Source organism: Indicator indicator, chromosome 3, assembly GCF_027791375.1.
Source record: "Indicator indicator isolate 239-I01 chromosome 3, UM_Iind_1.1, whole genome shotgun sequence".
Lineage (NCBI taxonomy): Eukaryota > Metazoa > Chordata > Aves > Piciformes > Indicatoridae > Indicator > Indicator indicator.
In genome coordinates this window covers 43,002,584-43,021,941 of record NC_072012.1, presented here as the reverse complement: position 1 = coordinate 43,021,941, position 19,358 = coordinate 43,002,584, and the positions used below count along the sequence as shown (strand labels likewise).

Here is a 19,358-nt window from a genome sequence, read left to right as displayed (position 1 = left end):
TTTTTTTAAGTTTTGGTGTCTATGAGGCTTTAATGCATACTTTGATAGCTTCTGCACATGTCAGCTGTGATTTTCTTGCTCACCATAACTTCAGTAGGTTACCTCTGAGGTTTCATCAGACATTTAACTTAAACATGCTTATCTTAACTAATGAAGATTCAAGCATCCCTGTCTGCTTATTCACTGAAGCTACTACATTAGGCTGTGTGCCATTAAGTGATAAGTGTCAGACCCTTACCAGACACGAAACTTTAATTACAAAACTTTAATCCTTCCCATAAAGGAGACCTGACTGGTGAGCCCCAAGAATCCTTTTGCTCCCTTAAGTTCTAGACTTTGCAATAATCCAAACATCAGTTTCCCTATAGCTCCAACCCCAAGGGCAGCTTTGCAGGTAACAGCCTCTGCAGCTGTTCTGAAGTCACACATTACTTGATTTAGACAGCACATAGTGGCTACAACAACAAATATCCAAATGCTCTCAATCCCTTCCCCCTCCTTATTTCCTCTTCTTTTCTCTCTCTCCTCCAGGGAAATTCCAACCCTGCAAAACTCATGCACTGAGCTTGGAAAAGAAATTACTTTATTTTCCCTTCTTAATTTTTCGATTTTGGTGGTAGCAGCTCTCACTGCTTAACCTCCCTAGAGCAGTTTGGTGCCACTCCATTGTCTCCTGGGCACAAAGAACCTGACACTGTTCACAGTAAAAGACAATACAATAACATAAGCATGCACGTAGTTATTACAGTAAATTTGGACTTCATAAACTTCGAACAATCATAGCTCCTGTATTATAGAAATCTGTTTTAAGAGCTTCTGGACAGTATAAAAATCACAGTAAAATGTGACAAGTTAAAAATACTGAATAAATTTTTAGCAAGAATTATTGAAAGGGAATTTTACTCGCTGATACCAGGTAGTTATTTTATGGTATTTTCTTCTTTCTTTGAACACCAGATAGCTGAACTCTACTACCACAAGCTTTATCTTTTAGGAGCTGAGTGATTTTGAGTATGTTTAAATCACTGTCTAAGACAAAAGAAATAGGTTGGTGCCTAGGTCATCGTCATAAGGCCATAATCATCTTTCACTAACTTCGCTTCAACTCACACATGAGCAAATTCACTTAAGGAGATTTGCACATGACCTTGGCAAAGCTTAAACCATGTCTTGTAGTAAACTGTATTTCCATTTTCTGGCATATTATAAATCTCATGAAGTTTTCTTTTCATTAAAATAGGAAAAGTCTAAACAAACAAACAAAAAAACCCCAAATGAACAAAAAAACCACAACAACAACCCAACACAACTTTATATGACTAATGTAACAGAGATAGTAGCTTCAAAATTATTTACTTTAATTTTAAATATTTATTTTGTGTTTTCCCAGAATTTGCTTTATTAACTGCCTAGCATGCTACTGCCATGCAAGAGGCTGATAATGGAACCTGAAGAGTTCAGCTACCTATGGTGTTGGGAAGCAGATCTGGGATTATAGATAAGATATCCTAAAGTCAGTATCAGTTTTCCCATTTATTTTTATTATGGCCAAGCCCTCATTCACTGCTGTTTGAAAAAAACAAAACCATGTTAATAGTGATAACATTAAAACTATTCATTTTCTCAGACAGGCTAACAAACAATCTGTAGATATAAATTGCTTTAACTCCTTTGAGTCCTGCTCTTTTAGCCTGTCTATAAATTTGACATGCTCATCTATTCTAAAACTCACTAATTAAAAGCAATCTTCAACAGGAAAAAAAAAATTACTCACTTTCAAAGCATCCCCTTCATTGCCCTCCATTACTTCCAGAATAAGGGCAGCTAGTATGTTAAATCCTTGACAATAGCCAACAGATTTATTCCACCTGGCATAAGCCAGCAAAACGCGTTTTAGTACCACCCGATCTTGCTCTGCCTCCTGGCCACAGTAAGAACTGCAACCAGTTCGGTGGAGGTCCTTTAAAGGGGGAAAAAAAAAAAAGACAAGAACAGACAGGAAAGATGTGCATTTTCAGACTCATAGAATAGTTTCAGTTGGAAAAGACCTCTAAGATCATCCAGCTTTCAACCTAAGACCACCATGGCCACTAAACCATGACCCAAGTGCCATGGCCACAAATTTCTTGGATACCTCCGGGGTGGTGACTCCACCACCTCCTACTCAGAATCAGAATTGTCAGGGTTGGAAGGGACTTCAAAGATCATCTAATTCCAAACCCCCTGCCCCTGGGCAACCTGTTCCAGTGTCTCACCACTCTCATCATGGAGAGCTTCCTAACATCCAATCTGAATCTATCCACTTCTAGTTTTGCTCCATACTTGCTAATCCTATCACTACACAACATCCTAAAAAGTCCCTCACCAGCTTTCTTGTAGGTCCCCTTAAGATACTGGGAGGCCACAATAAGGTGTCCTCAGAGCTTGCTGTGGAATTCTGTGCTACAAGCAGCTGGGAAATACAGGGGTATTTCTGCTCTGGTAGTACAGGTAACTGGGAAGTACATGGATAGTTTTGCCCTGGTGCTACAGACTGCTGGGACGTACAGGGGTAGTTCTGCAAGGAGTCAACCCAGCCTTCCCCTCTGCCTCAGTCTCTGCCCCTAGATTTCTTCCTGCTTGGTTATTTTCCAGCACAATGCAATTAAGACTTATTTAATTCTCCAACTATTTTGTTTTCCTTTTAATGTTTTAATTTCCTTTATGTCTCTCTTTATCTCCCTATTCCCTCTGAGCTATTGCACTGCTGAACTTTAATAAGTAATGCTGGATCAAAGTCTAGACAGTTATATTCAGATTATGAACACTCAGTCAAAATTCTTGTTAGGAAGTGATAGGTTAGTTAACCCAAAAATTGAGATCATCTTTAGTACCTCTAAAAGCACACACCTGAACTCTGTTTCTACCCAACCTCCTTCATAATGGAATGGTCTGGACTGGTCCTTCTTTTTCTTCCCCTTTCAGCTCTCCTGCCTGTTCCAGTTTTCCTTCCACCCCCACCCTCTCAATACATACTCCCACAGCTGATGACACTGTTTCTTTTTCAGTCTGTAAACCTTTTGCTTACTGAAGAGAAATAGGTTCAGCAAGCTCTTAATTAAACAAGTTACCTAAAACATGCTCATAGGAAGTTGTCACAGAAGATGTCAACAAATATCTAGGTTTCAAAGAGGTGAGACATTAACAGCTGCTTAACTCAACAAAAAAAGAGCAACTGTTTTAGTCAAAGTCTAAAATAACTACTAGGCAACTAAGTTTTTAAACCATAAACCCCCCAGAAACAGTGTCCTTGAGATTTAAAGAATTAGTAAGTGAAAGGCAAAACATGTACTACAATGTCCAGTTGGTCCTGATGGTCTTAAAAGGTCTCTTCCAACCAAAACAACTCTATGATTCTATGTTTAACATTTCATAAATAGTATCTATAAGCTTAAATTACCAAGTAGAGATGACAATTGTAATAGTCAGGAACAAAAAGTATTTTGCTCCTCACACTCTCAGGTCAATGTAGAACACAATCTCTCTTAAACAAATTCCTCCTGAACAAGTAAACAGACTAAAGTCACCAGAGCAATATAAATCTATCAAGCTCTTCCCTAAAACCCCCTACTGCTTTAAATACTAAATGTTAGTTAATTGAGAAATATACACAAAGGTGTTTTGCTTCTGTAAAATGCTCAATTGCTATACTATAAAACAAGCATTTGCATTTATTTATAGAGAAGAGAAACAAGCAACAATAATGTTCCTCTGTCTTCATTAAACTTCAGCATTTCTTTTAAAATAAAGTAGTACAAATTGAGAAGAAAAAAAAAAAAACCCCAAAACAAACCAGTAATAGGAATTTTTTTCCAGCTAACACTAACCAGACCACTGCAGAAGGATCAAAGAAGCCGAGGAAATTTATTTTGGTGGGCCAACAAAAATTAAGATGTATTTTTTTTTGCCAAAGCATTTGCAGAGAACAAAACAAATCCGAATTCCATTAAAAAATAAATAAAAATAAATCAACTTTTCATTAAAAAAATAAAATAACAAATTAGCTGGCTACCTTTACTATCTGGATTCCCATAGAGTCATCATCAGGATTACTTCTTTCATTGAATGTGAAACGCATGGTTTTATCCCAGTCAATGGCTATACTGTGTAAGTACTGATCAGCTAGGGTCAGCCAAACCTAGAAATACACAAAGCAAGTCAACAAAATTCATTATTTCTCAGATAAAATATTAACACTGCCAATGTATGCATTACTAGATGAACCTAATCAGCTTTACCCATACGTGATCTGCTGTTAAGAGTTGAAACACATAGAAGAGGACTCTATATGAAACCATTTTTGTACAATTGAAGCAATACCTTGCTCTCAAAAACGGAAAGGAAGGAAACAGCACTAAGTGTCCAGATCGGTGAGCTACTTACAGAGATTCGAGTCCATTATCAGGCACTGAACCCACAGGGCCCTCCAAGATGGAACTACACTCTCCCGCATGGTGCCTCCTTGTCAGTTTTGGCTGCCTAACCTCAAGGAGTTTTATAAAAAGGTAACACTGCTGCAGGATTTCTTCAAACTCAAACATGGATTCATCTCCTGGAAGCCCCACGAAAGAAGTCTAGTGGTGCTTCTCTTTACTAGAGACCTCTTTTGATAACCTTGCAGAAGAAATAGTTTCTAGTATTAACCATTTTGGGAGCCCCCAGGGCTCAGTATGTTGTCCGATTCTGTTTAATATCTTTACTAATGATTTAGGTGAAGACATCATCCAAATCATTCTGTGATCAAGGGCACCATCAGCAAGTTGGCAGATGACACCAAATTGAGCAAGAGGTAGAGAGATTTGGGCAGGCTAAATCAATGGGCTGAGGTCAAAAGAATAAGGTTTAACAAGACCAAGTGCCGGGTCCTGCACTTTGATCACAACAACCCCAAGCAATGCTACAGGCTTGGGGGAGAGTGGAAAACAGCCTGGTGGAAAAGGATCTGGGGGTGCTGCTGGTGGATGGCCAGCTGAACATGAGCCAGAGTATGCCTAAGTGACCAAGAAGGCCAATGGCATCCTGGTCTGTATCAAAACCAGTGTGTTCAGCAGGAGCAGGGAAGTGATGGTGCCCCTGTACTCAGCCCTGGTGAGGCCACTGCTTGAGTACTGTATTCAGTTCAAGGTGCCACAGTGTAGGAAAGACACCGAGGTACTGGAATGTGCCCAGAGAAGAGCAACAAGGCTAGTGAGGGGTTTGGAGGGCATGGCATATGAGGAGGGGCTGAGGAAGCTGGGGTTGTTTAGGCTGAAGAAGGCTAAGGGGAGATCTTACTGCTCTCTACAACTACCTGAAAGGAGGTTGCAGTGACACTGGTGTTGGTTTCTTCTCCCACGTAACTAGCAGTAGGACAAGAGGAAATGGGCTTAAGTTGTGCCAGAAGAGGTTTAGAGTGGACATTAGGAAAAAATTCTTTACTGAAACAGGGGTAAGGTATTGGAACAGGCTGTCCAGGGAAGTGGTGGAGTCACCATCCCTGGAGATGTTAAAGCATGTAGATGTGGCACTTCAGGGTATGGTTTAGTGGTCACAGTAGTTGGGTTATGGTTGGTCTTGATCTTAAAGGTCTTTTTCAGCCTTAGTGATTCTATGATCTAAAAGTATCACTTGGATCAGAGTAGCTTAATCTTACAAGGCTCTTTCCTACAGGGAGCTCTGAAAACAAACATGTTGATTATTTTCAAAGCCTAATAATTACCAGAACAGATTTGTGCACTGTGTATCTAAGACAAAGGCTGGACCTCTTTTAAACATTTGGAAGTTCCTGAACCACGAAAATTATGTGACAGATCACAGAAGGACAACAGGTAACACACAAAGGATGTTTCTCCACAGGAAACTGAAAGAAATCATGCCAGCAAACTGGGTGAGCTTTATGTCACCCGTTAACTCACTCATGTGAGAAAAGCAATTCAGACACTTCCCACAGATTCAAACACTTAGATAGTTGAATGATGAGGGAATTTATAGACAGCTCCCAGAATCACGTTTTCTGCATTTAAATGTTCCTCACCATGCTTTTGCAAAGCCACCCATGCAAAGGAATGCCACTGTTCTGCCTCCCAGCAGCCTTCAGCACTGCTGACACACTGCTGCTGTTTGACTGGATTCTTTCTCTCTGCCAGCCCCAGAAAACAAATGCCACATGTCACAGCAATAATGTAGATGTCAATCTGCTCCTTCAGCTGCTAGCAAAGGAGGCAATCAACATACTGCTAACACAAAATGTTTCCTTTATTTTAGTTATCAATCTTAATAGTACTGGGAAAACAGGGAATGGAAGTGAGGCCCCACCTGGAATATTGCATCCAGTTCTGGGCTCGCCAGTTCAAAAGGGACAGGGATCTACTTGACGGAGTCCAGCAGAGGGCTACAAGGATGATTAAGGGACTGGAGCACTGCCTTATGAGGAAAGGTTAAGAGACCTCAGGCTGTTTAGTCTGGAGAGAAGACTGAGAGGGGATCTAATCGATGTATATAAATAGATGAGGGCTGAGTGTCAGGAAGGAAAGGACAGCCTCTGCTCACTTGCACCCTGGGATAAGACAAGGGCCAATAGATGTAAACTGCAGCACGGGAGATTCCACCTCAACACGAGGAAGAACTTCTTTACTGTAAGGGTCACAGAGCACGGGAACAGGCTCCCCAGAGATGTTGTGGAGTCTCCTTCTCTGGAGACTTTCAAGACACATCTGGATGTGTTCCTGTGTGACCTGCCCTAGATTCTATGGTCCTGCTCTGGCAGGGGGGTTGGTGTTGAAGATCTCCAGACACCCCTTCCAACCCCTAACATCCTGTGATCCCGTGACATCCCTTCTCTTAATGCTACTTCTTTGGTTAGCGTCCTGTGGTCATGTGTGAGTAAACAAAGACATGAGCACAACGGAAACACAGAAATAGGAGTTGGATGAAGTGGCAGAGCATACTCTCAGCAAGTCTGCTGATGGCCCAGAACTGGAAGGACTGGATAAGGCCAAGGGCACTTTGACAGGATGGAGAAATAGCCTGACAAGAATCTCATGAAGTTCAACAATGAGAAATGCAAAGTCTTGCACCTGGGGACGAAAACTCCAGGCACTCATATTTGCTGGAGGTCACCCAGTTGGAAAGCAGCTTTGCAGAGTGGTAGCTGGGGGTCCTGATGGACACCAAGTTGATGAAGAGGCATCAACATGTCCTTGTGGCAATGAAGGCCAACAGCCTCCTGCATTGAATCAGTCAGAGCATTGCCAGGTGGTCAAGAGGAGTGATCCTTCCCGTCTGCTCAGCCCTGATGAAACACACCTGGACTGCTGCGTCCAGTCCTTGGCTTCCCAGTACAAGAGAGAGTTACTGAAGAGACTACGGCAAGGGGCCACTAAGAAGATTAAGGGACTGCAGCATTTCTCCTTTAAGGAAAGGCTGGGAGAGCTGAGACCATTCAGCCTGGAAAAGAGAAGGCTCATGGAAGATGTTATCAATTTATATGAATAGCTGAGTGGAGGATAAAAAGAGGATGAAGCCAGGCTCCAGCCAGTGATGCCCCATGACAGGACAAGAGACAATACACACAAACTGAAACACAGGAGGTTCTGTCCAACCATCACAAAACACTTTTTTTATTGTGAGGGTGACACTACAGTGACACATTGCCCAGAATGTTGTGAAGCCTCCTTTGTTGGAGATACTCAAAATCCATCTTGGCAACCAGCAGTAGGTGCCCTTGCTTGGACGAGGGGTTTGTTCCAACCCCAGCCATTTTGTGATTCTATAACCTCTGCCACAGAAAACTGTCTGAGATACTTAATGAAGTGTGGGGGAAAAAAAAAACATTTCAGGAAAGAAAAAGTGCTCATAAACAGATATAATGATAGAGTTGTAGATTAAAAATACAGCCACAGTGGTCTGAGGAAAATAGTGCCACCATAAGTCTTTGTTTCCTTCCCCTCAGTTGTAAAGAACAACAGTTTATTTTGGAAAGACAGCAAAAAGAAAACAGGAAAGGAAATTAATCTAATGCATCAAAAATATATGGAACTACATGTATTTTACAAAGCTGCAAAAATAAAATTGCATATTCAAAGCTGTGATTGTGTGACTCAATTTTATAGAACAAATGAATACATATGCCCTTTTTTTAGGCTAGGGAACTTCAAATGTTGTTGAAGAAAGCAATATATTAAGTTTAGCAAAATCCCCCTGGACCCTTTCCTACAGCACTAACTCACTGCAATCTCCCATTCATGGTACACTTTACTGTTCTACATCACTCCAAACTCAGAACTTCTGTAATTTAGAAAATCTGCCTTTACCCCATCAAATATTTCTAGGAGCGTTCTTGTCAGCACTAGCATCTGTCAACTTCATCTTCATAAATGTGACAACCTACACTGGAGATCCTTTCAGATGATCTTCAGCCATGGGGGACACGGGTGGGAGCAGCTTCACCAATGCAGCATCTTGAGACTGACAGCACGAAGTAATAATGTCTGCACCAAAGTTACCAAAGCCACAAGTAGAAACAGCCCAACAACTGAAAACACCATCTTTACCTGTTCTTAGTCTCTCCAGATGCCCTTTGAGGTTATAATTAAAGAATGTAAACTGGGAAAAATCTCCACTACAACTCCAACTTAAAACATCCAAACATTTGTTTAAAAACCACTGATGATATTAATGTAATTCACCTCTGCTGAGAAACCCACAGGCAGCATGTCCCACAAAGCATACTGCCTACATTTAAAGAGCAAGACAGAGCTCTCTTTAACCTTTCTCAAAGTAGTTAAAAAAAAACACTCCAGTCCTGATTAGAAAGAATGGAAAGATCAAAGGAAATGCTATTCATAACTACATATTACAGTGCAAAGCATATAAAATACACAAATCCATAATACGTACTACATACCAAGAAAAAACCTTCTCCCTAGCCATGCCTTAATACCCAGACCAAAGTGCTCTTTTCTCCCCCCGACATGCCTCCTTACAGTAGGTCCAACCAGGCCAGAACTGCATAGACAAAATTAGCCAAACAGCTCAAGGCCAGGGATAGGCCCCAAATCCTCCTTCATACTAGAGATGAAAGCTCATCCATTGCCAGGAGCAAAAGGGAGAAAAGAGCTGGCTGGACAACCAACTTATAGATACCAGAATTATGGGGTAAGATAACAATTTACACTTTCTGGTCTATCCCTAGACCTTTCTGGTCCTCCTGGATGTCCTCAACTCTGCGGTTCTTAAAGGCATCCCGCCTCAAACCATAACACATACAGATCTACCTACCTTTCTCCGCCATTCCTTTGGTATGCCTGTCGGCAATCTGGCCACTGCTTTGAGTGCATCATGCCACTAAAAGGAAAAGCATCCAAAAATACACAAAATCCACCATTAGTTTAATGTGGCAGCACAGTAATGTTTACAACATCACAGACATGCACACTCATTTCATTTTACTGCACACATCTCACAGTTCAACTTTTAATCCACTCATGGAGAAAATATAGATGATTTATTTAATGATATAAAAAAAGCCAAAATCAAAACCAATATTCTAGGATACATGCAACTATGAGATATTTGAGTAAACAATGAAAGCCTGTTGCATTTTCCAAATACTAATAGAACAGCTCCTGATGCGACTGTAAATAACATGCTGACATTATGATGACAGATGCACTTTTGAACTAGAGCAAATACCTTGATTGAAGAGAACGCAGTCCTTCATAAACCCAAGAGAAAAAAAAGTGAATCAAATTACCTGCTGAAACCCATTTTGACCTAAAGATGGTTCAAGAGTGAATTTCAATTTTGTATCAACCCCTAGAAACAAAAAAAAAAAAAGGAAAAAAATTAAATAATAATAATCATGGTCATTACTTTCCTTTATCTCAGAAGGAAAAGGAAACAAACTCACAAGTGAAATAAGAACAGAAGTTTTCAGCTACATGTTTCAACAAATGTATTTCAACCTGCTTTTGTAAATTCTTGTCTTTACTGTGGATTTAAGGCACATCTTAAGAAGTATGTGGATAAAATGTTAACACGCAGTAATACTCTCTTCAATAATGCAGTTTGGCACAACTCGTTTCACTACAAATTCTGTAGTTCATTACTCTACAAACTATATTTGTACACTTCAAGCTATTATATGTATCCATAGGGGGGAGAAAAAAAAATATACATATAGAGACAGATTTTTTTAATCATTCCTCAGAACATGAAGCACATTTTCTCAGTATTCTCATTGAAGCTCAGACTTTATTCATTGTTACAAAGCACACCTGCTAACAACCTATACAATATTTAAAATGCTGGGACCTCAGCTTTGGGCATGCACCGGACCCCAGCTGTGGCACTGGAGCATGCTGGTAGAGGAACAATACATTTTGAAGGCACCACCACTCTCTGGTCCCTCAGATGCCGCTGTCCAGAGCTCAGGTGCTGAACACACCATCGCCTTCCATCCCCTCCCTCAAGTTTTGTGACAAAGAATAAAGCCTTTCTTTATTTTTCTTCCACAATTTAATATGACAGATTGCTCTGTGTTTTAAATTACAGTACATGCAGCTTCTTACCTTTCTAGACTATCAGGACAAATGTTCATAAATATATATGCATATATATATATATATATATATATATATACACACACACATATATATATTTATACACATATATATATATATAAAATACAGATTTTAAACCTGCAAGATTTTAAGTATATAAACCAGTAATACTCAGTGCTTTGGAGGACTAAGCCAGAGCATCTGATCAAAACCCCAACTGTAGTGGCATTTGCTAGTTATAGAACGTAAAACGCCTTTCAGCCTTTGCATATCGAAGCAGTGATAAGTAATTTAAAAGTCTTACTGCCTCATAAAATATATACTTAAAAGACAAAGCCTTCTCCTTCAAGGCTCCCCCTCTTTTGGTGTTGAGTGAGGGAAGAGAAAGAAAGAATATTCACACAAAATCCCAGTATTGTTTTGTGTTTTACCACTTTAGAATTGCATCGTCGACACCCAGGGCTTGATGCTTTCATTTCCCTGCTTTGGATTTAAAAGATATGCTTGTAAGGACTACTTAAATAAATAAATAAGCTTCAAATGATAATAGAAATGTCCTGACAAACATTAAAGGATTAAGTTATTCCTAGAAGTAACTCTCTTAGTATTCTTCCACATCACTCCGTGACACTAAGCAGATAAATCTCTTCATAATAATTCAAAACAACATGACAATGTTGAAAGCCTACTAAGAGGAAATTGTATCATGTTTGCTGTAAATGCAGAAAGTTAGCTTCATTCCCAAGAAATCTAGTGGCAAGTACTGGAAAACCCTAGTAGACCTAATATACACAAAGAGATATCTTGATCAACAATGCCTTTTGTTAAAAAACAGATGTTGTTCAGCCTGAAGAAGAGGAGGCTCCAGGGAGACCTAATAGCAGCCTTCCAGTACCTGAAGGGGGGCTACAAGAAGGATGGAGGCAGACTATTTACAAAAGCCTGTGGTGATAGGACGAGGGGCACGGGCTTCAAACTAGAGGAGAACAGATTTAGATTGGATGTTAGGAACAAGTTCTTTACTATGAGGGTGGTGGAACATTGGAACGGGTTGCCCAGGGAGGTGGTTGGGGCCCCACCCCTGGAGATATTCAAAGTGAGGCCTGGCAGGGCTCTGGGCAACCTGATCTAGTGGAGGATGCCCCTGCTGATTGCAGAGGGGGTTGGACTGAATGACCTTTGGAGGTTCTTTCCAACCCAGATGATTCTATGATTCTACGTGTTCTAACACAGCCTTTTAGTGAAGAATCAGTAACATTCCAAAATAAGAATGTACACATTTCCAACTCGGCAGCTCATTATTAATCACTTAATGGTTTTCTAAGACTTAAAGATCCCAGTAACAACTTCTTTGTCTTATCAGCTTCCTAAGAAAGATGCAAGCAGAGACACCCGAGTCTGCAAAAGATCAAGCACAAAGACAACATAACCTCAAAGTAAGGCAAGATGTGTTTATCATTTGACATGAACATCATGACCAGGGAGCTCACACAGGGGCCCAGACAGCTGTCTTTCTTGATTGAGACTGAAATGATACCCTTAAGCCTCCTTCTAGAAAAGTCTATTATATCATGGCAGACAAGGCAGGTGTAAGAATTACTAGAAATGAGAATAAATACCATGTAGTAACACCAGGCTCTTTAATGCAGCGAGGAACCTCTCAGTCATGCCATGCACTATAACCTCTTACAGAAGTCATGGACTCTGTGTCCCCTTACTTGCTCCCGGCTAGAAATATTTCCAAAAATCAAATAATGTGATGATTTAGTGACAGGGAAGGGGAAGAGCCAGGGGGAGCGAGCCACAGGCCATACAGGAATGGTTCCTCATTCCTATCCATCTTAAAGAATTTACATTTCCTGAAACAGTAAAATCACAACCTTCTTCAATAAAATACAGCAAGTAAGCAAGCCTAAGGATAAGCCGTTACACAAACTGTACAGAGCAAGCAAGGAAAGGCTATACCCACCCAGAAATTCTCTGGGAACCTGCAGGAAGGCAACTGTCAATCTGGGAGCAGCATCTCATTGCATGCTACTGATTTCTAGCATGAGAACCATTTTGCTATGTGCAGTTTCTGCACTCCTCACTGAATTTGTCCTTGTACTTCAGAGCTTCAAGAAACTAATGCCTATCCCTGTTTCAACCTCTCCTTTCCTAAACCTTGCTACCTCTATCGTTACCCTTTTCCTAACAAATTTCCCAGCTCTGCACCTTTTTCTTTTTCCCCCACTCAGTTCTGTCATTTTTAACCTGTTCACATTTGCCTGGGTCATCCCCAGCCTTTCCCCAGGGCCTTCTTCCATGTAGTCTTTTCTCCCTTATACTTGCCTCATCTGCTACAGCTTACCAGCAATTTCCTTTAATTCTGCATTCAGCTGCCTTCTCCCCACAAACTAACTTAGATTCCCCAATACTTTCTCCTCCCTCAGTACCTCACACTCATACACCTCTTTGACGGACCATCTGCACACATTTTCCAGCAGATTTTCCTTTTTCATCAGTCCTCCATCTCTGGGCTACATTCCTCTCCATTACATAAACACTTGCTATTTGCAGCAAGGACCCTCGGGCCCTTATGGAAACTTCTCCTCCCAGCTGCTCTGCATGGACAGCCTGGCAGAAATGAACCATATACACAGCAATAGTTTCTGCTCCAGGGACTACAAGTGCAGACAGTAAAACTCAGCCCTTTTTACATCAAGCCAGCCAGGCTACAGTGTCATTTGACATATGAAGTATCACCTCCAGTTCATACACTTTCAACTGATGCTTCATACATACTAACTTGTGTAAACAGGAATACGTTTAGATCACATATGAGCTATTAGTGCCACAAATATAAGCACACGTGAAGGTATATATGTTTGGCACCGATCTAATTTCTGAAGAGTGGGGGAATGCCAAAATAAGGCCTGTTCAATGCCTTTGCAGCCAGGTCACCAGAAACTACTGCAGAAAAGCTATTTTTAAAAAAAGAAAGGGAAAAAAAAAAAACGCAATGATAAAATCCCACAAAGTCTCATTAGTTTTTCCATGTAAAACACAACTCCTGACAACAAAAGGGCTGTAAGAGGGAAGGTCGTACTTCTGGGATTCACAAACCCTAGCAAGTCTTCTACTGCATGATCAAAATGCAGCATAAGACCACCCAAAGAGCCACAAGAAGAGAGAAAGATGTTGTGGTCAGTCCAGTACCTGGGTGAAGGAATCAAAATCCCACTCCTCAGCAACATTAAACAAAAGGATGGGGCAAAGACTGGGATTTTTTTTCAGAAACACTAAGCCAGAAAAAGTGTAGGAGGATGACCTCTTCTGATGCACATATGTGAGCTATAAATTCATAGCTTCAAACTTACAAAGCACATCACTGCAGGTTCTTGCCTGTACTTAAAAGCTGCTGTTGAAACCTCTCCCATGGAAAGCCAGTAAATATTTTACCAAAAACAAAAGAGGAAAAAGGCCCAAAGCAGCTTTTTTGGCAGTGGGAGTCCAAACTTGGGGGGAAAGTAGCCACCTTATTGTTATTTATTGTTTCAGGAAGATTTTTAGCCTTGCCTTGTAATTTATCTCTAAATGTAGGCTTTAATCTGCAAAATGAGAATTAAGAGTGACATTTTGAGTAACTCTGCATAAAATCACTTTTGTCAGGGACCAGGGCCCACTGGGACCTATCAAAGCATATCTAATAGCCACAGTCTGTGGAAATTTCTCAATAAAAACAGATACTAACAAAAAATCTGAAGAAATCAGACACTAAGAAACCCCAAAGGACACTTCATTGAGATTAATTTTTTAAGGGTTCATGAGGTGTCCCATTTTGGTCACCCTGTGGAAGTGTGCATCCTGAATGATGTTATTTTATTTACTTACATATGAACAGTATGGAAACCTCAACCCAGGGGGATTTCCTAGCTTTAAGACATGGCATTTGCAGTTATGCCTCTGATCACCTTCCCTGGTCTGTGTGGGAGTGTAAGTAAAAGAATGTAGTTACCCAGATTAACATAATTACCTGGGATATTAGAAAACTACTGTAGACACAGGGGTCTGGGACAATTATGAGTCAGTAAGTCTCCTTGATAACAGCAACCTCATAAACCTATACAAGAATATATCTGAGATCTTACTAAGAGTAGAATCCAAAGCTCATCGCAAACACAAGAAGCAGTGAGCATTATGTGCCTGATGCGCACACAGCTTGTACAATGGGGACTGAAGCTTACAAATTTCTATGAAAGCTTCAATGTCTGAGCAGACCTCGGGCTTATGTGTTTTGTAAATGCCTAGGATGAAACAAAGGATCAACATTTTACCTGTAATTAACAGTACTAACACTGTAAACTGAATTTAAATTTCCAAACCACCAAATTATCAAAAAATCTAATATGTACTACTAGAATCTAGCATTCAGTAATGACCACCCATCACTGCTTCTGCTGAGAGCTCACCTCCCTGGAGCAAATAGACGTTGTTGGCTCACCACCTGGTCCCTAAATGATATTTGTACTGAAGCACGATCCAGAACGACAGCCGCAGCCCCGAAGCCTTACCTCCCCCACAGGGATGGCAATGGTTGCGAATTTCGACAACACCCTACCGCAGACAAAGGCTGGGCGGGAGGAGGGGTCTCCGACAAGCCAGAGTTACCAGGTTCAGCAGGAAAGGTCTGCTAAGGCTAAGTGGCGACCGCTGGGGCCCGGCGGCAATACCGTGCGGGAGTGACAGGGTGAGACGAGCGAAAAGCAGCGGCGGCGGGGCGGAGAAGGGAGAGGAGGAGGGCAGCTGGGACCGGGCACAGCCAAACGGCACAAAAGCGCTGAGAGGCGGAGACACCGGGCGCGAGGAGCGGGTCAAGGAGACAGCCGAGCTGAAAACCAGAGCCGAGACCGGCCGGGCGGGGAGACGAGGACGTACTCCCGGGAGAAGTGCACTGCCTCCCCGCAGGGCCCGCGTACCGTTTCAGCATCTCGCCTAAGGCCGGCCTGGCTCCCATGCTCGTGCCTCCGCCCGTTCCCCCAGCTCGGGACCACTCCGCAGGCCCCGCTCCTCCCCGCTCTACCCGAGGTCTGCTCAACCCGGGCAGGACCCCCGCCGCACCAGCCCCCGAGATCCGTAGACCCCCTCCACACCTCAGGCCGCGAACGCGGCGCCTCACGCAGGCCAGGCCCTGTCGAGGCTCTCCGCGCCGCAGCGGCGGCCACCGAGACTCGGCCATATGCCTCGGGCCGGTGCTAGCCGCCACCGCCGCGGGGCATAGCCCACCCCCTGTCCGGCGCGCCTACCCGCGGGCCCCATCACCCTCCGGCCGCGTCTGCCGAGCCAAGCCGCCCCTGCAGGGACATGGCAGCCTGAGCCCCGGCCGCTCCCCCCTTCCCCGCTAAGCCGCTTACGGGATTGCGGCCGCCGGCTCGCAGCCCAGCCGAGAGGGAGCGATTTACCTGGCTCCAAGGTGCAGAGAAGGCGCGGCGCCGTCCGGGAGATGCAGCTGCGCTTCTTGAGGACGTTGCTGAGGATGGTGCCCACGCCGCCGCCCGAGCTCTGCCGCTTCAGACATCGCCCCCCGCGCCGCAGCGAGCCCGTCAGCCTGTCCTGCCGCATGGCAACCCCGGCCCGCCGCCCCGACGGGAGCTCGCTTCCAGCCGTACCCGAAAGCTCACCCTAGGGCGGTGGGGCGGGGGACATGGCCGGAGTGCCCGGTCGGGCTGAGCGGCAACTGCTCTCCTGGCTAGCCGGGAGATCTCTGCAGTGCAGAGATCTCAAAGTCGAAGTGCGGGAGAGAAGAGGGAGGGCAAGGAGTGGAGAAAGACACGAGAGAAAGAAAGACAAAAAAAAAAAAAAAAAAGAAAAAAAAAAACGGGAGGGGGGGTGGGGGGGAAATAAGAGGGAGAGAAAAAAAGAGAGTTGCTCCCGCCCACAAGACTAGCATCACTGCCTGAATAAACCAGCAGCCTCTCCTCCTCCAGCACCACCTGGGTTGCACCAGGCAAAGAGGAGCAGCAGCTCCGGTTAGAAATAAAGGGAGTCCAGGCGGCAGTGGTTGGGCTCAGCGGTGGCAAAAGGCTCCTGGACAGCTGGACAGCCCCCAGGCTGCATGCACATCACTCAACACCTGCAACACTGACGCGTCCTACTTGATGCCTGTTAATAGCAGGCAATACTAACATTTCTGCCGAAAATGAAATGAGTTAAGCATCCAAAGAGACTTCTGGCCTACAGCTGGACATGTATGGATAGTCATGCTGCCCCTTTCAAAACGCTGTCCTGGGTAGGAGTGCCACAAGCACTACCAGACCATGGCATAAAGGGAGAGCAATGGATGTAACAGCATCTCCATGCCAAGGTGGGCTAGGATCACATCCTCCAGCCAGGGCTGCTCAGAGACAGCCCCAGCAGCAGCAGAGAAAGCATGCTGCACAGTTTCTGTGTTTATGACTCCAGCACAGACTTTGAGCATCCTCAACTAAAATTACAGCCTTTTCTATGAATCTAAATTGCAGCTGCACTTATTACTAAGATGTACCATGCACTAACTAGTTAAAAGAAGCTATTCAGTAGCATTTTATTAGATGCATTTTCCAGTACTATTTGACCTAACAGCATCTTAAAAGGGTTGGGTACAGAATCTCTAACTAGTGGTTTGATTAACAAAAAGGAAAAGTATTTGAAACAATGATTGCTTTCACAATCTAAACCACTTACTGTTTCTCTGGAAGGCAAGTAGATTTATCCCACCACATTAGGCGGCCTCAAAGACCAAGCTACCAGAAGCTACCTGACATCTGTAGTTTTGAAACAATTTGCTCCTTTATTAAAAAGATGCTTTTCTCAGCCATATTACAAAGATAAGAGAAAACTGTCAACAGATAACCAGAAAATCCAATTATATAAAAGATCCATAACACGAAGCAAACCTTTTTTTTAAGGATCAGGTTTAGCTATCTTTAGAACTTAACAGTAAGTTTTCAGAGATGCGTGATTTTTGATCATGCCTCTTTAAATATCTGGCTTGGTTTTGGAGAAAAGCCACTACATTTGAGCTGCTAGCTTGCACTCTGAATAGATAATTAAGTCTGTGTGTCGGTGGTTCTTTTTTTAACAAAGGTGACACTTCCCTGCTGATGTAGATGATGCAAATCACTTTATTTCAGTGCCAGTTGGAGATGATGATTTAGTGGTTAAAGCATCAAATTTGAAATGAATTAATCTCCCTAGGTATATAGATTGTACCAATGGGATTGTAAGAGAAACATTTAAATACAGGAATAACCATGTAATCTCTCTAGTATTATTCTCCTCTTCCTTGGGCACCATACACAAATGGCACCACAGTGTTCTTGGATCATTTCAAGCCTGGCTAACCCAACACCACATGCTGTTGCCCAGAGTCTCAAGAGCCACAGCTAAAGTGTCAGGAACCACTTATTATCCATACAGTAAGAATCAGTCATCCCACTATACTGAACATAATTATACGGTACTTTCAATTTTAAAAGAAATTACAAATCAGCTCTAAGGCAGACATGAATATTTAACTGATGAGGATAAGCAGCCCTCAGAGCGAAAATTCAGTGTCCTCCCTACTGCTATTTCTACTTGGCATCTTGTCACTCTGTAAGAAAACTAGAAACAATCAAGACAGCCATGCTGTGACTCGGGACACAGCTACTTCCAAGGACCAGCATGCCATTAAGGAGCTTTCCCTCATGCCAGCCAATTAATGCAACATTTCTCTTAAGAAAAAAATGCAAAAATGAACTTCAGTAGAAAATAAATGAAGCCATGCTAATGGGTTTGATGACTCACTGGATCATTAGCACAAACAGATTTTAGAGCATGGACAAGCCTCCTATTGAGCATACCTATACAGATCCTAAGGGCAGGAGCCTAACTTCTAGAAAAGTGGATGGCACTAGGGTTTGACCATGGTCAGGAAAAGCCTCTAATTTGCCTGTGGCAGAACATATTGTGAACCACTCCCTGGACTTGCAGACATCTAAGCATGACATTACATGTCAGCAGCTTGTATATATGTACCATAATCACCACTGCTAAGCAGTAAATAGTCTTCAACAATGGGGAAATTTCAGACAAATCACCATAGTTCCAACCTGATAACAAACTTGACCTCCAACAGGTCACCAGTGATCCTGGCCATCACACAGGATCACAGGATGTTAGGAGTTGGAAGGGACCTCAGGAGATTTTCTAGTCCAACCCCCCCTGCCAGAGCAGGACCATAGAATCTAGCACAGGTCACACAGGAATGCATCCAGACAGGTATTGAAAGTCTCCAGAGAAGGAGATTCCACAACCTCTCTGGGGAGCCATGTCCACAAGTCCATACCTGCAATTACTTCCAAGATAGGTGATGCTCAAAAAGAATTTGAAAAAAAAAAAAAAGAGAGAGAGAGGAAAAAAAGAAAATCCAAAGCATTTTGGCTTATTCAGATATTTCATCTCTAGATATTTTGTAGTAATAATGAACCTGGGACTTTGCTTTCCCCCGTGTTGTTCATTTATTCCCTCCCACAGAAGAGAATCACTTTCTGAAAAACCTTACCTCCTCATTTGGCATCTCTTGGCAGTCCTACCACCACCTGCTAACCATGTCTCTTTAAGGCCAGAGTATACTTCATAAGAAATAACTAGTTCACAGCTATAACTTGCTCAATGGTTACAAGCAGCCTTGTGGAGATAGGTCCTACGATTATTGCCAGGTTCTGACAGAAAGAAACCAGCTACATTTACCTTAAACCTTCCTGTTCATCAGCTCAC

General features: G+C 42.7%; 1 protein-coding gene across 2 annotated transcripts in view; it reads right to left on the bottom strand.

The window, feature by feature from the left end:
* The window catches only part of TBC1D30 (TBC1 domain family member 30), a 34,996-nt gene extending 18,815 nt beyond the window's left edge, over positions 1 to 16,181 (bottom strand). For both annotated transcript variants that reach the window (XM_054399671.1, XM_054399672.1), the window contains exons 1-5: positions 16,022 to 16,181; positions 9,773 to 9,834; positions 9,298 to 9,363; positions 4,052 to 4,177; positions 1,775 to 1,960 (exon numbers count right to left, since the gene is read on the bottom strand). In XM_054399671.1, the coding sequence (XP_054255646.1) occupies positions 1,775 to 1,960; positions 4,052 to 4,177; positions 9,298 to 9,363; positions 9,773 to 9,834; positions 16,022 to 16,181 (600 nt within the window). The remainder of the gene's footprint in view (positions 1 to 1,774; positions 1,961 to 4,051; positions 4,178 to 9,297; positions 9,364 to 9,772; positions 9,835 to 16,021) is intronic.
* Between the last annotated feature and the right edge of the window lie 3,177 nt (positions 16,182 to 19,358).